The sequence below is a fragment of the Chiloscyllium plagiosum genome, unplaced genomic scaffold (assembly GCF_037043375.1).
Source record: "Chiloscyllium plagiosum isolate Xiang-an unplaced genomic scaffold, Cpla_swu_hap1 HiC_scaffold_8, whole genome shotgun sequence".
Classification (NCBI taxonomy): Eukaryota; Metazoa; Chordata; class Chondrichthyes; order Orectolobiformes; family Hemiscylliidae; genus Chiloscyllium; species Chiloscyllium plagiosum.
The window spans coordinates 92924769-92944836 of NW_028270146.1; the positions used below are offsets into that span (position 1 = coordinate 92924769).

The following is a 20068-nucleotide window of genomic DNA, read 5'->3' on the forward strand; positions in this document are numbered from 1 at the left end:
GAGCGTACTGGAAAACTGAAAAAATGTAACATTTGGCTGTGAAATGGATACCTGAGTTTTGGTTGCTGTTTTAACAAGAATTCAAATTTAACCAGTTTAAATTTTGCCCCAGGATATTAAAACGAGTTTGAATTTATTGTTTTGCCAACATCAAACCAATGAGACAGACAATCTGATGTCGGGCGGATCTAACTGCCAATCTAACATCTTGCTCTCAAAGAAATTACAAACACTCTCTATCAAAGGTACCTTTTCATGTGAAACATATTTGCAGGAAAAAGACCATCCCAGGGAGATCAGCAGTTAGAGGAGTGAAGACACAGAAAACGACAGAGACTGTGTGGTTTTGAGATTAACTTAGTGTAATTTTAATAAGTGTCTTACTGGAACAGCATTTTTTAAATATAGAGTTGGAGTCTGGTTAAAAAGAAGGAAGGGCTTGGATTTGTGATTAGTTGTTTTGTTATTTAATGTTCACTATTAGAGTTAGAAAAAAATTGTTAATCTTTTCTTTAAATAGTGGAATTTGGGAGTTCTCTGTCATTCATATTTTCACAAATTATGAGACGAGGTGAGGCTTTCTGAGTGCTTGGTTTAATTAAGAGGGGTTCAACCACCACTTCGTAACATAGGGAAAAGAATTTTTTATTATTTTTTGAGTAGGTGTGAAGTGATGGTGTTTGAGAATATATGTGATTATGTTTTGCCATACATTCTGATATTTATGTATCACCATTTGAAAGCTATCTGGGTTTGGATTTCTTTTCTGTTAATGCTTGAGTGAAAGGCTGCCATATGAAACAAAAGTCCATTTCATTCTGGGATCCGACTTATCCAGTAGAAACATCAGCTGGCATCACCACATTGTACAAATGTAATCTTCTGTTTTTTCAATGAAATTATATTTTGAAAATAAATATTTCCAATACAGAAACATTTTGTATTCGAGTATTCAAGTGACGAGTATTTCTACAGTATAGTTGGGACTCAGACCTGCTGAATAAGCACCAACTATTTATAATCTGCAAGCAGGGTAACATTACAAAGTATAATGTGAGACAAATGTCCTTCATACTTGAGCTTTGGTTTTGGAGTACTGAGGACACTGTCATCATCGTCCATGTCGGGGCCACTGTCACTGGGATTTTCCACATCCAAGCTGTCGTACAACAGGTCTAGGTCCTCCTCCACTTCTTGCACATTGTCTGTGGGATCCTGCTCCGAATCAAGGACCTACAACAAATTTACAAAAATATTTCATTAATGCCTTGCTCCAACCATCGTTTGCACATTTCTCTTTATCTTGATTGGTGAGTACAAGCAAAGTGCATTTTAAAAAGTGGATTTGTTCAACCTAGGTCAGAAAAAGCTGGGAAAAGAATCTAATCAGTCAAACTGTGGAATATTAAGAGTATCAAATACATGTGATTCTGCTAGGATGTACAGAAACGTCAAATATAAACAGGAACCAACTGGTCTTGACTTTCACCTCCACCTCCAACACCCAACAAATAATTCACCAACCTCTTGAGTAGCAATGTACTTTTGGTTTTGATTTATCATAATACAATTACTTTATACGATAAGCATATAACATAATTTTGCACCCCACATTAAAAATAAAAACTCCAATCAACATACCTCATCTGAAACCTTGAACCGTCTCAGTAGGGCAACTACTTTCTGCTTGAAGTTCTGTTGCTGGAAGGAAAAACAATTTGAACAATTAAGCCTCCAAAAATTAGTGAGTGAAGCAACCATGGACAGAGCAATACAAACTCATGTAAGTTACCAACCACCTAAGTTTATGTTTATGCAGATGACCATAATGCATAATTCATAATAGTAAGGTAGATCAATAATTTCACTTAGAGCCCACAGGATGTGTAGAATGGGAATTATAAATCACTTTGGAGGAACATTAGAGAGAACTTCACCTCAAAGACCACGTACATTACTTCTTGCGTTTTTTTTTATTGTGGATCAAGATGGGAGAAGAACAGTTTTAAAAGCCACAGATTACTGAAGGATTACTTCAAGCCTTCAGGATTTTCAAAGCAAGTAACCTGACAATCATCATAAGCACAGTTTACACAGCTGCTTGTTCAAGCAGTAGCTGAAGTGTAGTTTGCAGATGAATTGAAGCAGAAAGGTGTGTATTAATGGAGACTGAGCCAACTACAAATAGCGGATTGGTCTGTGTCCAATTGACCAACTTTTGATGACAAAGGCCTTCTGCCTGCTAACAACTGCGTGATTGGTTTTCAGGTAGCTGAACAGTAGAGAGAAACATCAGCTCGGGAGCTTACTGTTCTCTGCAGTAAAAGCTTAAAGAAAACCAGCTAATTTTTCCTTCAGTTGTTGTAAGCTGGGACTTTTAATTAAAAAGTCAGATAATTATGAACCAGCCACAACTGTGCATTTGCAAATCAGGAAAAGCATCTGGAGAAGGAAGACTAAGTAGCAGCATTCAGATCAGCACAAGAACCATCTCAGCAGATCCTATGAACAATGGCCAATGAAATGCTTGCCCTGTTTTCCTTCCATCCATAACATTTTTTTTTCCTGTGTGTAGGGTCATGCACCCACATGTGCGAGAGAGAGAGAGAGAGAGAGAGAGAGAGAGAGAGAGAGAGACACACAGAGAGAGAGAGAGACACAGAGAGAGAGAGAGACACAGAGAGAGAGAGAGACACAGAGAGAGAGAGAGAGACACAGAGAGAGAGAGAGAGACACAGAGAGAGAGAGAGAGACAGGGAGAGACAGAGAGAGACAGAGAGAGACAGAGAGAGACAGAGAGAGACAGAGAGAGACAGAGAGAGACAGAGAGAGAGAGAAAGACAGAGAGAGAGAGAGACAGAGAGAGAGAGAGACAGAGAGAGAGAGAGACAGAGACAGAGACAGAGAGAATCACCTGTAATAAATAAGTTTTATTTTAGGTACAGAAGCCTGCTTTGTGCTTGCTGACAGTCTGGATCTGAAGATTGGATAAATTGGGGAATTCTACATACTTTTTAAAATCTTTAAATTCTGTGACAACAGCAAGATTTGTTTTCCAGCATACTATCCCAACAAGGTTTGAAATCAACTTGATGTAACATGCCATTATGCCTTGCCTATTTTGTGTCCACTTTCTTGGGTAATGTGGAACATGATAGTGCTGATGGAGAGAGTCAAATTGATCTGGTGGTGGTTGACAGGAAGTATGAATGAATTTTGATGTAATATGATGTGTATACAAATGGACACAGAAGCATGTACACAAACATGCACATCATATATATGGATGCACAGGTCATGATGCATAAACATTCATTCTCACAGTCACTTCATGCCTCTAATATCAGCCAAAGGGATATAAATTCCACTAACCCTTGTGATTGAGGTTGTTCTTACGATTGTCCGCCTTTGTTTTTTCGGCTTGCCCATATCATATTCATCATCATCCATATCCTCAAAAAGATAAACATAAAATCACTGTCCTGTGTTTTTCAAGATGCAGTGCATCAAACACATTTCCTCGCAAGTGTATTCTCACTTTTCCCTTTCAACATCAGTACTAGACTGACATCAATGCAGCTTGGTACACTATGAGATTGAACATTCAGGCAGTTTGTACATATTGATGGCTTGTATTTTAAAATGTACTGTGAAACCCCAATCTGATGCTTATAGATATTTTCAGTCAACTTGTTCAGCAATATCATGACACACCTCTGCAGCAGGCTGGACGGGAACCAGCACCTTTTGGTCCAGAGGTAACATTATCACTGCACCACAACAGCACTTTCTTGATGCTTACATTCTTAATATGCGACCACATCTAAGTTCAATGACACTTAGTTGTATTTCCTGATTAATTTTGAGTTCATTATCGGCAATAAGGAATAGAAATAATTTGATATTTTCTTTAAAGGACAATCACAAAGGTTACAGCCTCCTTCTGTGCTTTATGTTTCATTAGTGATATTTGAGGTTAGAGATGCCAATACTGGGAACGGAACAATTAGTTTTGGTATCGCACTAGACATAAGGCAGTAATAAAGGCTTCTCTGTTCAGCACCAAACTTAAATGGCAATGCTTGTCACACTTACAGCCAACTTTTGTCTTGTATTTTTACTTCATACACAGCTTCCAACTTAATCATGTGCTTTCAAAAAAATTTGTGCTAAGCATTAGTAGGATTACAGTACACATAAGAAATTATACCTCCCAATCTCTGTATAATATTGCCTATCTAGTGGGAACCTATGCCTTGTCATGATCTGCTCACAGTAATTTTATGCACAACTCTTGAAAACCCAGCAAAGAAATGACTTCAGCTTTAGAGTCTGTAGTATATGTGAATGACGGTAGAAAGATATGCACGTAAGATCATCAAAGCATGCTACTCCCAAACCGTGCACACCTCAAAAAAAAAATTACAACCGACCAATCAGAAATCAAGCTGCAAAAATTAGACATAAGCACCCGGATTATGTAAGTCAGTTACTATGAAGCACAACTCAAGTCAGCTCTTGCTGTTACTTCCCATACTTGCTATTCCATTGCCGTATTGTTACCCTGCTCTACAGTGTTCCTGCAAAGCCCTTAATGAATAAACATTGCCAGGTTCATACTTAGTTTCCATTCTGGCATGCCTTTACAAAGCACCTATCCTGCTACCCTCCTAATCCAATACCTACCCTTTGGACCCAAGTAGAAACATTTGTGAACATTTCCAGTGTTACGTACTTGTCCTTGGACTGCATCATCACTTGCTTCCTGTTCAGATGAAAAACTTTCATACTCTTCCTCTGAGTAATTATCTGTGAAATAACAAAGATACCTTAAACTGTAGGTTTGTGGCTCACATACATACAACAGAGCTAATAATGTGATAGGACAATCTAATGAATTAAACCAGATATCCCTTCAAGAGCTTAAGCCAAATCATAGAATCCCTACAGTATGGAAGCTGGCATTCAACCCATCAATTCACATTGCACAAACAGCCAAGTTTCTGGTATTGAGACTGGTTCTCATGCAATGAGGGGTACGATGGCTTCCAAGAGATCAATTGTGTTAGGGGATTCTGTAGTCCGAGGTACAGACAGACATTTCTGTGGCCATCAGCGAACACGCAGAATGGTGTGTTGCTTCCCTGGTGCCAGGATCAAGGATGTCTCAGAGAGGGTGCAGAATGTTCTCACGGGGGAGAGGGGCCAGCAAGAGGTCATTGTCCATTCTGGAACCAACTACTTAGGAAGGGAAAAGGATGAGATTCTGAACGGAGATTACAGGGAGTTAGGCAGAAATTTAAAAAGGAGGTCCTCACAGATAGTAATATCTGGATTACTCCCAGTGCTATGAGCTAGTGAGGGCAGGAATAGGAGGATAGAGCAGATGAATGCATGGCTGAGGAGCTGGTGTATGGGAGAAGGATTCACATTTTTGGATCATTGGAATCTCTTTTGGGGTAAAAGTGACCTGTACAAGAAGGACGGATTGCACCTAAATTGGAAGGGGACGAATATACTGGCAGGGAAATTTGCTAGAGCTGCTCGGGAGGGTTCAAACTTGTAAGGTGGGGGGGGGGGGTGGGACCCAGGGAGATGTGAGAACAGAACAGAAGTGAGTCAAACAGTCAGGGCAGACAGGGACAAGGTAGGACTAATAAATTAAACTGCACTTATTTCAATGCAAGGGGCCCAACAGGGAAGGCAGATGAACTCAGGGCATAGTTAGGAACATGGGACTGAAATGTCATAGCAATTACAAAAACATGGCTCAGGGATGGGCAGGACTGGCAGCTTAATGTTCCAGGAAGGATAGAAAGGGAGGCAAGAGAGATGGGGAAGTGGCATTTTTGATAAGGGATAGCATTACTGCTGTGCTGTGGGAGGATATTCCCAGAAATACATCTAGGGAAGTTATTTGGGTGGAACTGAGAAATAAGAAAGGGATGATGACCTTATTGGAATTTTATTATAGATCCCCTAATAGTCAGAGGAAAATTGAGAAGCAAACTATTAAGGCAATCTCAGCTATCTGTAAGAATAATAGGGTAGTTATGGTAGGGGATTTTAACTTCCCAAACATAGACTGGGACTGCCATAGTGTTAAAGGTTTAGATGGAGAGGAATTTGTTAAGTGTGTACAAGAACATTTTCTGATTCAGTATGTGGATGTACCTACTAGAGAAGGTGCAAATCCTCACTTACTCTTGGGAAATAAGGCAGGGCAGTTGACTGAGGTGTCAGGGGAACACTTTGGGGCCAGCGACCATAATTCTATTAGATTTAAAGTAGTGATGGAAAAGGATAGGTCAGATCTAAAAGTTGAAGTTCTAAATTGGAGAAAGGCCAGTTTTGACAGTATTAGGCAAGAGCTTTTGAAAGCTGATTGGGGGCAGATGTTCGCAGGTAAAGGGACAGCTGGAAAATGGGAAGCCTTCAGAAATGAGATAACAAGAATCCAGAGAAAGTATATTCCTGCTCAGGTGAAAGGGAAGGCTGGTACGTACAGAGAATGCTGGATGACTAAAGAAATTGAGGGTCTGGTTAAGAAAAAGGAGGAAGCATATGTAAGGTATAAACAGGATAGATCGAGTGAATCCTTAGAAGAGTATAAAGGAAGTAGGAGCATACTTAAGAGGGAAATCGGGAGGGCAAAAAGGGGACATGAGATAGCTTTGGCAAATAAAATTAAGGAGAATCCAAAGGGTTTTTACAAATCCATTAAGGACAAAAGGGTAACTAGGGAGAGAATATGACCCCTCAAAGATCAGCAAGGCGGCCTTTGTGTGAGGCCGCAGAAAATGGGGGAGATACTAAATTAGTATTTTGCATCAGTATTTACTGTGGAAAAGGATATGGAAGATATAGACTATGGGGAAATAGATGGTAACATCTTGCAAAACGTCCAGATTACAAAGGAGGAAGTACTGGATGTCTCGAAACGGGTAAAGGTGGATAAGTCCCCAGGACCTGATCAGGTGTACTCGAGAACTCTTTGGGAAGCAAGAGAAGTGATTGCTGGGCCTTTTGCTGAGATATTTGTATCATCGATAGTCACTGGTGAGGTGCCGGAAGACTGGAGGTTGGCAAACTTGGTGCCACTGTTTAAGAAGGATGGTAAGGACAAGCTGGGGAACTATAGACCGGTGAGCCTGAACTCGGTGGTGGGCAAGTTGTTGGAGGGAATCCTGAGAGACAGGATGTACATGTATTTGGAAAGGCAAGGACTGATTAGGGATAGTCACCATGCTTTTGAGCGTGTGAAATCATGTCTCACAAACTTGATTGAGCTTTTTGAAGAAGTAACAAAGAGGATTGGTGAAGGCAGACCATAAGATGTAATCTATATGGACTTCAGTAAGGCGTTCGACAAGGTTCCCCATGGGAGACTGATTAGCAAGGTTAGATCTCACGGAATATAGGGAGAACTAGCCATTTGGATACAGGACTGGCTCAAAGGTAGAAGACAGAGAGTGGTGGTGGTGGAGGGTTGTTTTCCAGACTGGAGGCCTGTGGCCAGTGGAGTGCCACAAGGATCGGTGCTGGGTCCTCTACTTTTTGTCATTTACATAAATGATTTGAATGCAAGCATAAGAGGTAGTTATTAAGTTTGCAGATGACGCCAAAATTGGAGGTGTAGTGGACAGTGAAGAGGGTTACAACGGGATCTCGACCAGATGGGCCAATGGACTGAGAAGTGGCAGATGGAATTTAATTCAGATAAATGCGAGATGCTGCATTTTGGGAAAGCAAAACTTAGCAGGACTTTTACACTTAATGGCAAGGTCCTAGGGAATGTTGCTGAACAAAGAGACCTTGGAGTGCAGGTTCAAAGCTCCATGAAAGTGGAGTCGCAGGTAGATAGGATAGTGAAGGCAGCGTTTAGTATGCTTTCTTTTATTGGTCAGAGTATTGAGTACAGGAGTTGGGAGGTCTATGTTGCAGCTGTACTGGACATTGGTTAGGCCACTGTAGGAATAGTGCGTGCAATTCTGGTCTCCGTCCTATCGGAAAGATGTTGTGAAACTTGAAAGGGTTCAGAAAAAATGTACAAGGATGTTGCCAGGGTTGGAGGATTTGAGCTATAGGGAGAGGCTGAACAGGCTGGGGCTGTTTTCCCTGGATCGTCGGAGGCTGAGGGGTGACCTTATAGAGGTTTACAAAATTATGAGGGGCATGGATAGGGTAAATAGGCAAAGTATTTTCCATGGGTCAGGGAGTCCAGAACTAGAAGGCATAGGTTTAGGGTGAGAGGGGAAAGATATAAAGGAGACCTAAGGGGCAAGGTTTTTTTTTTTACACAGAGTGTGGTACAGGTATGGAATGAACTGCCAGAGAAAGTGGTGGAGGCTGGTACATTTAAGAGGCATTTGGATGGGTATATGAATAGGAAGGGTTTGGAGGGATATGGGCCAGGTACTGGCAGGTGGGACTAGATTGGGTTGGGATATCTGGTCAGCATGGATGGGTTGGACCGAAAGGCCTGTTTCCATGCTGTACATCTCTATGACTCAGAGTCCACACCGACCCTCCAAGGAACATCCCACCCAGACCCACTCCCATACCTATCCCTGTAATTCCCACGGCCAAACCACCCAACCTGCACATCTTTGGACAGCAGAAAACCAAAGTATCTGCAGGGAAACCCACACAGACGTGGGGAGAATGCGCAAATGCCACAGGGCCATTCATTTGAGTATGGAATTGAACCAGTGTCCCTAGTGATGTGAGACAGCAGTGCTAACTACTGAGCCTCCATGCTTCCACATAGATAGTCAGGTGGGCAATTCCACTGATCTGGGCAACAGGTAAGGAGTACTGGAAGAGAAAGGGGAGGTTAACTCTGGTGAGGAAGTTGAAAAGAGTTAGGAGATAATTTGTAATTTTGATTTAGACCTGTTTCAGTACTGTGGTTATGTGGGGCGGATCCAAATTGGAGAAAATCAAATATCGTGCTCCAGCAAAGATGGATTCAGATTTGGGAGGTTTCAGCAAGCCAAATAACTTTTGAGAGGAAATGGTGGTTGGAAATTAGATGTTAGATTACAAGGGAAGTAAATTGAAGTATGCTATGTTTTGAGGTTAGGATGATTTTATATAGAAGTGCATAATACCAGAAATGCAATCATTTACAGAGCCAGCTAGCATGGAGGCCAAGAATGGATATTGGGATGTTAACAGCTTACTCTGACTAGATTTAAAGGTGGGTAAAATGAACAAGTTGAGCTCAGATATGCACTGCAGCAAAATTGTTGAGGAATAATAAAATAACAATCGCAGAGAGAGCCAGAGGGAATCTTGGCAAAGGTTGCCATGGTAAGGAGAAGTAGAAGTGCAACAAATGCAAAACAGCAGTTGATCTTAATTTTAGTGACAAAGGGGTCCAGAAATTTCAAGTGTTTACTGAAGGTCAGAGTGCTACGGGAAAGCTTTATGCCCTTAATACTGCTTTGAGCTTTAGATTGTTCAACACTGACAGATTAAATAATTTGACCACCTCTGCACATTAAAATAATAAATTTGCCACTTAGTGCTACTGAAGAGAAGTTGAAGATCTTAGAAACTGAACTAAAATGAAATGCCCAGTAGCTCAATTGCAGATCCTGATCATAATTCCGAATATATCTGGAGGACATTCTGAGCTGTATAGTATTGGAGTGTATCACCAACAGTGGTGATGGTGGGCATAATGTGAAATAATGGGATTAAGGGAATCTCTAATCTCCATGAGAACCCCATACTACAGCAATTATTACAGATATCACAGGAATCTCCTTTGTTGAGCAATTGTGGCAAAACACTAAATCAATATAGTCTACCTTTGTAAACTAAGGCAGCATCTATTATTAGTACATTTAACTGTAATTCAATTAACATTAGTACTAATTGCTATGGTGACATTATTAAAAGGACTCAACCCCACCTGTTGATTTTATCTTCTGATTTGGCTGCATTGAACTGTCCTCATGATCAATTGGCTGGCTGGACAGTGCAAAGATCCAGATTTCAGCTACTTTCACTGCTGCTTGCTTGAGGTTACTGAGCAGTGTGAGGATCTGGCCACCTTCCGTTGGATGTTGCATTACCTGCACCACATGAAGAGAAGAGTTAGCAAAGTTAACCCTTATGAGTAAATAGCTGTCTCTCCTGGTTTAGTCATACTTGATGAGGGATAAATAATTTCTAGTATTATAGGGAGAAAACTCTCCTGATATTCTTCCAATTATTTTCCACAATTCCAATGGCTTCTGTCTTGATGATACTGTTATCATTCTGCTGAGCTGGTCAACATACTGGGATCATTTTAACTTTGTGCAGGTATCAGAAAGGTAACATGAATAATAGTGAATTGGCAGCCATTTTACACCTCTCACTTTTTTGCTTTGACTGATGCTAGTCAATGGAAACAACAATTAGTAGAGATATAAAATGGGCTGCCAACTTACTATGCATTTTATTTTATTGCACAGAGTCAAAATGACCTTGGCATCAAGGACCAGAACAATACAAAAAGGCTGCCTCAGTTTGATTCCTTTACCCTCTGTCTCACCTCTGCCATATTGATAGATCCAACTGCCAGGGTCTTGTATCCCAGAATGGTCCTGTTCTTGTATCGCTTTCGTCTCTGAAGCATGATTTGCAGCTTGTTGCCTTCTCTTTTGAGGAAATGAGGATACTGTTGAAAAGAAAAGCCATAAATTGTAGAAAAGCATCAAAGTGAGTGGGTTCACCAAGTGGAAATTTCCACTAAAGCCCATTATGCTGGAGAGCCTGCAAAAAGCAAACAAGATAGCTGGTAACTCAAATGAATTCCAATGGCCCTCTGCATAAACCTTTCCTTAGTAGGTGAAAAGGTAGCTGTTGGTGGGACAGACATCTCATGAAATTGACAGGGGTGACTATCTGAGAGAGAGTTCAGCAGGGGGAGAGTGCGCATGATGGAGGGTGATCCCACAGTTATCATGTGACCTGCACAGGAAAGAGGACCAGAAGATGAAATATCACTGTTCAATCCCATGTTAATTAGCACTTGTTACAGTATACACAAATCTTTTCAGAGATTGTTATCCTCAGATCCTCAGCAAAGTACACAGGCACCCTATTATAAGTTACATCACAAGTACACATTAGAATAAAACTGCTTAGAAAAATAAGATTAAGTGTGGGAGCCGAATGGAAGAAGAGAATACTTGTATCAAAAATGAAACATTTTAATTGAATTGCTTTATCACACCTGTCTAAATACCTCAGGATGACTGAGATAATGAAGTCTTTTCATATGTCAACATTTACTTTTTTTAAAAAACTGCCTAATTTATGCAAGATAAGGTGGTGAGCAAGTTCACCTTAGCCCATCTATTCAGAAACACATCAACCATTACAATCTAAAGATGTCTCTGAAATGAGGCCTGATTCTTGCCTACACCAAATAAACAAACCAATGAATTACAGATGCTGGAAATTAGAAACAAAAACAGAAATGGCTGGAAAAATGCAGCAGGTCTGGCAGCATCTACGGAGAGAAAGTAGAATTAACATTTTGGATCCTGTGAGTCTTCTTCAGAACATTCTGCTGAGCTTTTCCAGTAATTTCTGTTTGTTTTTGTTCCTTACTGCCACCATCTTGCCCAGAAGTCAGATTTAATTTTGGATTAAGAAAAAGAAATCTATCAGCTCCAAATTTACTTATGTTCAGTTTGAAGTCATGCATTTTTCTGACTGTTCTTCTTTCTCTCAATGGAACACTGCTTACCTTACCTGTAGTATTAAATAATTCACATAAACTGGCTCCCTCCACTTACCCCCTTCAAGTCTGAGGAACCCATGATCTTAAGTTCCTCATAGTTTCAACCTTTTGAGAGTTACCAGCCTACCACATTGTTTACATTCCTTCACTTGTTAATGGGCAGCATCCAACCTTCCTGAGAGGCTTACCGACAAAATGACAAGACTAGGAATTATCGATGTGAGGAGACAAGGATGCAAATTCATTCTCATCCTCAAGGACTCTGCCACACCACTAACAGCAGTGATCATTGCTTAAAGAGAAAAGAACAAACTCTTCTTTTCCCAGAGAACATTGAAGCTATAGGATGCATTGCTGAATGGTGCAATGAGCACTGTTTGCCCACATGTAGAAGAGAAACCAGGGACAGAAATTATATATGAAGGTTATTGTAGATATGGTTCATCTGAATCTCTAAATTGATTTGAGGTGACAGATAGAGAGAATATTTTTCCCAACTGACCCTGGGGTTTTATTCCTCTTTATATGTTTCTCCCAGAACTCTACACATCTACAGATAGGGAAAGAACATGTACCCAGTGAGTGTCACTGTGGAGTAAGTTTGATAAGACTAAATTATCATTTTCAGACCAACAATTTTCTCTCTTTATGAAGTAAAGCATGGAAGGACAAAGGTATAGTCTATCATGACAGACACACTAATTGTTAATTCACCATTTTGGGAGTATAAAGACAGGAAGTTTTACAAGTTAGAGAACTTTCAAAGAATTGAAGCTTGACTAATTAAATCAGAATTGGTTACAGGCACAAAATGGAAATCACTTTCATTATATACACCTATTAATTAGAAACTATTTTGCCTACTGGAAAGCACAAGTGCTATTATTATTTTGAAAAAAATCATCGGAAGGCTAATCACAATTCATGCTTTATGAATGTAAAGGCAGAGTGATCCTAATTATTTTTTAAACAATGATCAGGCCAGCCAGTGTGTCATGGTGAATTTTGATTGTATTCAAATGTTGGAAGCCAACATATTTCTAACATTTGCAACTCTTCTTTGTGTCAGAAATATGCAATGCACTAACTTTTTGAGCAATAGCATCAGTCTCTACTTTGCAGAGACTAAATGTCAATTTATCATCACTTCCTTTCCTTCCATCTCTTCCTGGATCATGATTCCACTGCCAAATATCAAGCTTCAGTTCCAGATGTGGCACTAACTTCATTGCCCCAGGAGACTGTTCACTCCGAGGCCTCTAACCTCATTGTATTCCGAACATATAAAGGCCACTTACACCTCCTTTCCAAGATCCAAAACAGGAAAGACCTGGCTGATGTAATACTTCTGCGTATTGCTGCCCCATGAATTGACTTCCTCCTAACTTCTGATCATCGATATTCCTCATGAAAGGCTTATGCCTGAAACGTCGATTTTCCTGCTCCTCGAATGCTGCCTAACCGGCTGTGCTTTTCCAGCACCACACTCTTCGACTTCTTCCTAACTTGGCTCAATTTCTTCTTCCCTTGTCCAGTCTCTTCCCAGTTGCATCCGTAACTCTTCTGACAGCCTCTATCACTTCAACAGTTTCAGATTTCTTGACCCTGACCATCCCCTATTCACCACAGTGGTGAAATATCTCTACCCCTACAATCCCATATGATTGTCCATTGCCTCTGCTCTTTGCTTCTTCCTTGAATGAAAATTCAGTCCATCTGTCAATCCACCAACATCCTCTCTACCTGGGTGAATTCTTCTCACATGAAACATCTCCTCTATTAACTCGATTCACTTCCTCCAAGTAAAAAGGTTGCTGGGAGAGACACACTAGGGATCCTTATCTGCATTTATTTGGCATATGTGGAACATTTAGGCTGCAGATGTACTTCCTTCACCTATCTTAAAGTAAGTTTATAATTATATCAGTGCCCATAATCATGCCCTGGAGTGGAAATTTTCAATAACTTTGCTTCCAATTTTCATTCTTTTCTCACTTGGACTGGTCCACCTCAGAATCATGCTTTCCTTTCCTTGGCTTTTCTCTGTCCATTTGTAAGTGATTAGTTATCACCAATGTGATTCTTTCTATCGACTGAATCCCACAGCCACCACAACTGCACTTGCTCACATCCCACTTTATGTTAGGACTTAATTTCAGTCTTCCAGTTTATTCTTCACTTTTTTTTAAGATTAGATTAGATTACCTACAGTGTGGAAACAGGCCCTTCAGCCCAAGTCCACACCAACCCACTGAAGAGCAACCCACCCAGACCCATTCCACTACATTCACCCCTGACTAATGCACCTAACACTACAGGCAAATTTAGCATGGCCAATTCACCTGACCTGCACATCTTTGGACTGTGGGAGGAAACCGGAACACCCGGAGGAAACCCACGCAGACATGGGGAGAACGTGCAAACTCCACACAGAAGGTTGCCCGAGGCGGGAATTGAACCCGGGTCTCTGGCGTTGAGGCAGCAGTGCTAACCACTGGGCCACTGTGCCACCCATAACCTTCCACAGATATATTTCTGATGTCTTACTTTTAACTCAACTCAGGCCCCCAACACACTGCCCAACAGGTTTGTTCCCCATACTTCTGCTTTCACTCCTTCCCCGCTCCAAAAATCATAATCAGGCTCTCCACCACTTTTCACCAACTAGCCTGCAAATTCACTGGATTACACCATTTCCACTATTAATGCTGACACCAAACTCACGTCCTCCTTTTCAACATTTGAAGATACAATTTCCACTGCAACATCTTGATCTACTCTTCAATTATTCCGCAACCTTCTCCCATTCCTATCTTTCCAATGCAAGCACAGAACACGTAACACCTGCCATTTTACCTTCTCTCCCTTCATCAACTAAGCCCCCAAACAGTCCTTCCAGGTTAAACACAAATATGCATGAATTTCTTTTAATTTACTGCTCAAGAGTTGCATTAGTGTGGTCAATAACAGACTGGGCAATTGCTTTGTGGAACCTGTCTGTTCAATCATTAGCACAATACCAAACTTTGTGTCAGATTAATTCCCAATCTTACTTTCATTGATTTTTCTGCCCTGAGCCTCCTCATGTGTTTCAATGAAGGTCAATGCAAGCTAAAAGAAAGAAGCACATCTTTTGAATGTATTCTCTACAGTCTTATGGACTTAGAGTTCAACAACTTCAGGTTGCAATGCTTGTCCTCATTTTGTTTTGCTCTCACAATTCATAGATATTGGTTTTCATCTCTTTTTCTCTTAAATTGGTTTCCAGATTGCAGCAGCTCATCAGCCTAAAATTCTTACCTCTGCCAGGCAGGTCACTGATTTCTTAGTTATTCCACTAGCACTCCCTTTCACTTAGCACACCACCTCTTGTCATTTTATCTCTCCTGCCCTACACCAGACATAGACCTTACCTTTTGTTCTTTCTTCAGCCCGTCTCTCCACCCACCCCTTTCAACTGCCTCAAAATTATACTTCCATCTTTTCGAAGTTCTTCTGAAACAGTAACTGTTTCTCACACCACAAAGGCTTCCTGGCCTATTGAGTACTTCAGCAATTCATTGCTAAAGACTAGGTTCATCCGCTAATTCAAATGGAAGACATTTAAGAGGAAAATGCAAAGGAATTAAGATGACATAGAAGTAACATTTTAAAACTACAAAGGGTTTTCATAGGTTGGAGCTTCAGCAACAAGTACGAAGGGTACAGTCAGTGGAAACAGGTTGTGAAGTGTTACAGCACGATACCAAAATATTGTGCCAAATGGCACATGTTGTGAGGTTGTTATTTTCTTTTCCAGTTGCACCAGATGCAATTCTTTCTTGTTTAATTTAAAATGGTCACTTTTATATTCCTCTCAGTTGATTTCTTGAAGACATGTCTAAGTCATTACAGAAAGGGTTCTGAAGAATTATCACTGGGCCTGAAATGCTGACTCGGCTTTCTCTCCACAGATGCCCTCAGTCCTGCTGAGTTTCTTCAGTAATTTCTGTTTCTGTCATGAAAAGTCATTATGAGGAAGCTTTATGTTGTGGTTCTGTTCACTGAGCTGGAAGTTTTTGTTGCAAACGTTTCGTCCCCTGGCTAGGCGACATCATCAGTGCTTGGGAGCCTCCTGCAAAGCGCTTCTTTGATGTTTCCTCCGGTGTTTATAGTGGTCTGTCCCTGCCGCTTCCGGTTGTCAGTTTCAGCTGTCTGCTGTAGTGGTTGGTATATTGGGTCCAGGTCGATGTGTTTGTTGATGGAGTTTGTGGATGAATGCCATGCCTCTAGGAATTCCCTGGCTGTTCTCTGTCTGGCTTGCCCTATGATAGTAGTATTGTCCCAGTCGAATTCATGTTGCTTGTTGTCTGCGTGTGTGGCTACTAAGGATAGCTGGTCGTGTCGTTTCGTGGCTAGTTGATGTTCATGTATGCGGATTGTTAGCTGTCTTCCTGTTTGTCCTATATAGTGTTTAGTGCAGTCCTTGCATGGTATTTTGTACACTACATTCGTCTTGCTCATGTTGGGTATCGGGTCCTTCGTTCTGGTGAGTTGTTGTCTGAGCGTGGCTGTTGGTTTGTGTGCTGTTATGAGTCCTAGGGGTCGCAGTAGTCTGGCAGTCAGTTCCGAGATGCTCCTGATGTATGGTAGTGTGGCTAGTCCTTTTGGTTGTGGTATGTCCTCGTTCCGTGGTCTTTCTCTTAGGCATCTGCTGATGAAGTTGCGCGGGTATCCGTTTTTGGCGAATACCTTGTATAGCTTATGAAGCTTTATCTTCATTTTCAAATAGACTTTGCATAAAAAAAAATCAATCTAGTTACGATGGTTGAAAAGGGGCAGGTGACTTCAGCAAATTGTATATCAATCTTCTGAGAAGTTTCTCATTAAATCACACTGGGTGAGTGGTGGAGGGGTTTCCCGTTGAATGGTCAAACCATGACAGCACCTCACTGTGGAATTCACAATTGATCTTGCTAATTTTTTATGCTCCAAACTCAAAACAAAATTAACTTGCAGAATTTTTGTTTGCAATTTATCAAAAAGAGAACTCCAGAGAAATTGTTACCCATTAATAGCTGTGAAGGGCCCCATTGTCTACCTTCTATTGCTATGACATTGAGGTGAAACCCTCTGTTAATTAAACTAAACACCCAGAAAAGCTCACCTCGCCTTGTAATCTGCTAAAATGTGAGAAAGAACTCCCAAATTCCACTATTTAAAGAAAATAACATCAATCTATTTTTTAAGTCCAAATGTGAACATTAAACAATTATTCACAACTCTAAGGCCTCCTTTCTCTTAACTGCTTATTGCCTGCCTCCAACTTTGTAATATGCTGTTCCAATAAGACACATTAAAATTACATCAACTTAATTTCAAAACCACACAGTCACAGTTGTCTTCTGTGACTTCACTCTTCCAGCTGCTGAATTCCCTGGGTTGTCTTCTTACTGACTTTCAGTCTCAGATCTTCATGTGACTGTCCTCCAAGGCGGACCTCAGGATATGCAACAACGCAGAGTCGCCGAGCAAAGGCTGATAGCCAAGTTTGGGACCCATGAAGGTGGCCTCAACCAGGATCTTGGCACACTACAGGTGACCACACACACACCCACACACACTCTTACATACAACCACACTCACATACACAAATTCACACTCATGCGCACACTCTCTTGCAGGCATATACTCCGTCACATTCATGCACACACACTCACTCTCCCTGTCTCCCATACACACGTCTATGGGGTATTTGCATTTACAGATTTGTATTTGCAGATATATTATTTTTTGTTCAAAAAGTGTGCACTACAATCTATAGGCAGTCAGTGACATTTTATAAATTCCCACTTTGGAAACAGAGCCAGTCTGACCCAAGGTTGGGATACAGGCAGACTTTAACCTCACACTTTTATGCATTGTCTGAGTTGAATTGTCATCTTTTTTAATAAAACCTTAAGTTATCTCAGGAATGTGACTTGAAAGTGGTTCTGGGATTTACACATTAATAAATTGGAACCTGCGACCCATTCTAAGTGACGAAAGACTTAACAGCAATCTAGATTGGTTCAATACATCACATCAGTTGAATGACACTTTGATCTTTTACTATAAATTCTGTGTCCTATGATCCAGCTCCACTAGCTACCTGATGAAGCAGCAGCGCTCCAAAAGCTTATACTCCCAAATAAACCTGTTGGACTATAACCTGAAATTGTGTGATTTTTAACTTTGCCAATTTAAGAAAGAAACAAGGAGGAGATTCTTTTCTCAAGGCGGTGAATCTGGGAATTCTTTACTTCACAGGGCTGTAAAGGCTGGGTTGTTAAGTACTTTCAAGGATAAGGAAGACAGATTCTTTAATCAGTCAGGGAATCAAGGGTTATATGACAAGGGAGGAAAAGTGGAGCTGAGGATTAGGAGATGAGCCATTATCAGCCACGGCAGAGCTGACAAATGGCTGAATGGCCTTCTCCAGCTTTGACAACTTATGGTCACCTGTAAAGAAATCCTAGTGTGAGAACTGCAGTGTATAACTTTGTGACCTACTGAATGTTCAGCTCTTCTGGGGAAACCTGAAATTATACTGATATCTGACTGCAGCTATTTGAACCGGTACAGACTACAATTCAAGAGTGGAATGGACTCCATCAATGACAGTGACAGCGACCTTACAAAATGTGTCGAATATGAGAACTTTAATGACCATTTTGTCTGTCACTTGCAATCACGTACGATCTTCTTTGACTGTCTTTTTTGCGTGACTGAGGTAGCGCTTAGAGTTTTGGGTGAATGCATGAATAAAAAATACTTTTTACTTAACTCCGTAAACATTTACTGCTGTCCAGAGTCTCTTGGGTTAAGATGCAGACACATCTTCCTCTCCAAAAAATATTGTTGATTTAAGACAACAAATGGAAGTGCATATACAAGTGTTTTAGTTCCTTTCTAAACTTGTCCATAACAGTCAGAGAGACATTATAATAACTTTCTACAGAGTGCTGCTGAAATATTCTCAAGGGATGTGGTTAAGGAACAAACCATTTAATCTTGTAAAGGAAATGTAGATAAGCTTGCAGAGAAAGAACTATCGAGGCTATGGACTCAGAACAAGATAATGGAGTTGAAGGGCCAAATGGTCTCGTTCGATGTTATGGACTGCTGACTTTTTCCTCCAATTGTACCATAACTAAGTATTTCTTGTTTTAGAAGAAGAAAAAATCATGCAAGTCCAATAAATCGTGCCGATGATTCATCCTTAATTGCAAGGTGAAGGAGCCTGTGGCAATGAGAAACCTTGCAACAAAAGTGGGGAGTGCACTGCATGAATAACTGACAGAATACATCAAATTTAAATTAAAAAGCCTTATGAGAGTCAGTGTCAAAATCAGCATCTCAGCACAGAAGGTAGCTCATCAGTCTATTATGCCTGTGTCAGCTCTTTAAAAGAGCTATCCAATTAGCCCAACATCCTGCTCCTTTTCCAAAACCCCGCTAATTACGAGTATTCAGCCAGTTCCTTCACAAAATGGATTCTAAATTGGTGTAAAAAAAAAATTGCCATCTTCCCTCATCAAAGCTCTTGGCTATTTACCTTAAATCAGATCTTCTGTTTACTGACATTTCTGCAAGTAGAAACAACAGCTCTGGCTTTATTGAAATCCTTCATAATTTTGAGCATCTGTATTAATTTTCCCACAAATATTCTCCAGTACAAGAACAGTGATTTAAGTTTTTTCTCGGCTCTCCAAATAGATGAAGATATTCAACCTTCACTCCATTCTGATAATTCTCCTCTGCACCATCTGCAGGGTCATGACAAGCTTTTTGAAGTGTGGCATGCAGAATTGGAAACAATCTAGCGAATTGTCAAAAAGCAATTTACAGAAAAGTCATAATTTCGCTGCATTTATATTCTTGTCTCGCTCCATGTGTAAAGACACAATATCGTCTGAGAGTATTATTTTTGGGGGAAAAAAAACTCCTTGCTCTCAGACATTTAAGACATGTCCCGCCTCAGGCGACTGACTGTGGAGTTTGCACGTTCTCCCAGTGTCTGCGTGGGTTTCCTCCGGGTGCTCCGGTTTCCTCCCACAGTCCAAAGATGTGCAGGTCAGGTGAATTGGCCATGCTAAATTGTCCGTAGTGTTAGGTAAGGGGTAAATGTAGGGGTAGGGGTGGGTTACGCTTCGGCGGGTCGGTGTGGACTTGTTGGGCCGAAGAGCCTGTTTCCACACTGTAAAGTAATGTAATCTAATCTAATCTAATCTAAAACATGGAATTATGTATTTTTCCCTTTATTTTCTAATTTATTGCCTAACATGCCTAGATTTGTCCATG

General features: G+C 40.7%; 1 protein-coding gene across 6 annotated transcripts in view; it reads right to left on the bottom strand.

Moving 5' to 3' along the window:
• pacs2 (phosphofurin acidic cluster sorting protein 2) overlaps positions 1-20068 on the bottom strand; it is a 297732-nt gene that overhangs the window by 94840 nt on the left and 182824 nt on the right. For all 6 annotated transcript variants that reach the window (XM_043698194.2, XM_043698193.2, XM_043698192.2 and 3 more), the window contains 6 exons: positions 10550-10675; positions 9923-10085; positions 4736-4809; positions 3373-3453; positions 1642-1701; positions 1076-1233 (listed from right to left, as the gene is read on the bottom strand). In XM_043698194.2, the coding sequence (XP_043554129.1) occupies positions 1076-1233; positions 1642-1701; positions 3373-3453; positions 4736-4809; positions 9923-10085; positions 10550-10675 (662 nt within the window). The remainder of the gene's footprint in view (positions 1-1075; positions 1234-1641; positions 1702-3372; positions 3454-4735; positions 4810-9922; positions 10086-10549; positions 10676-20068) is intronic.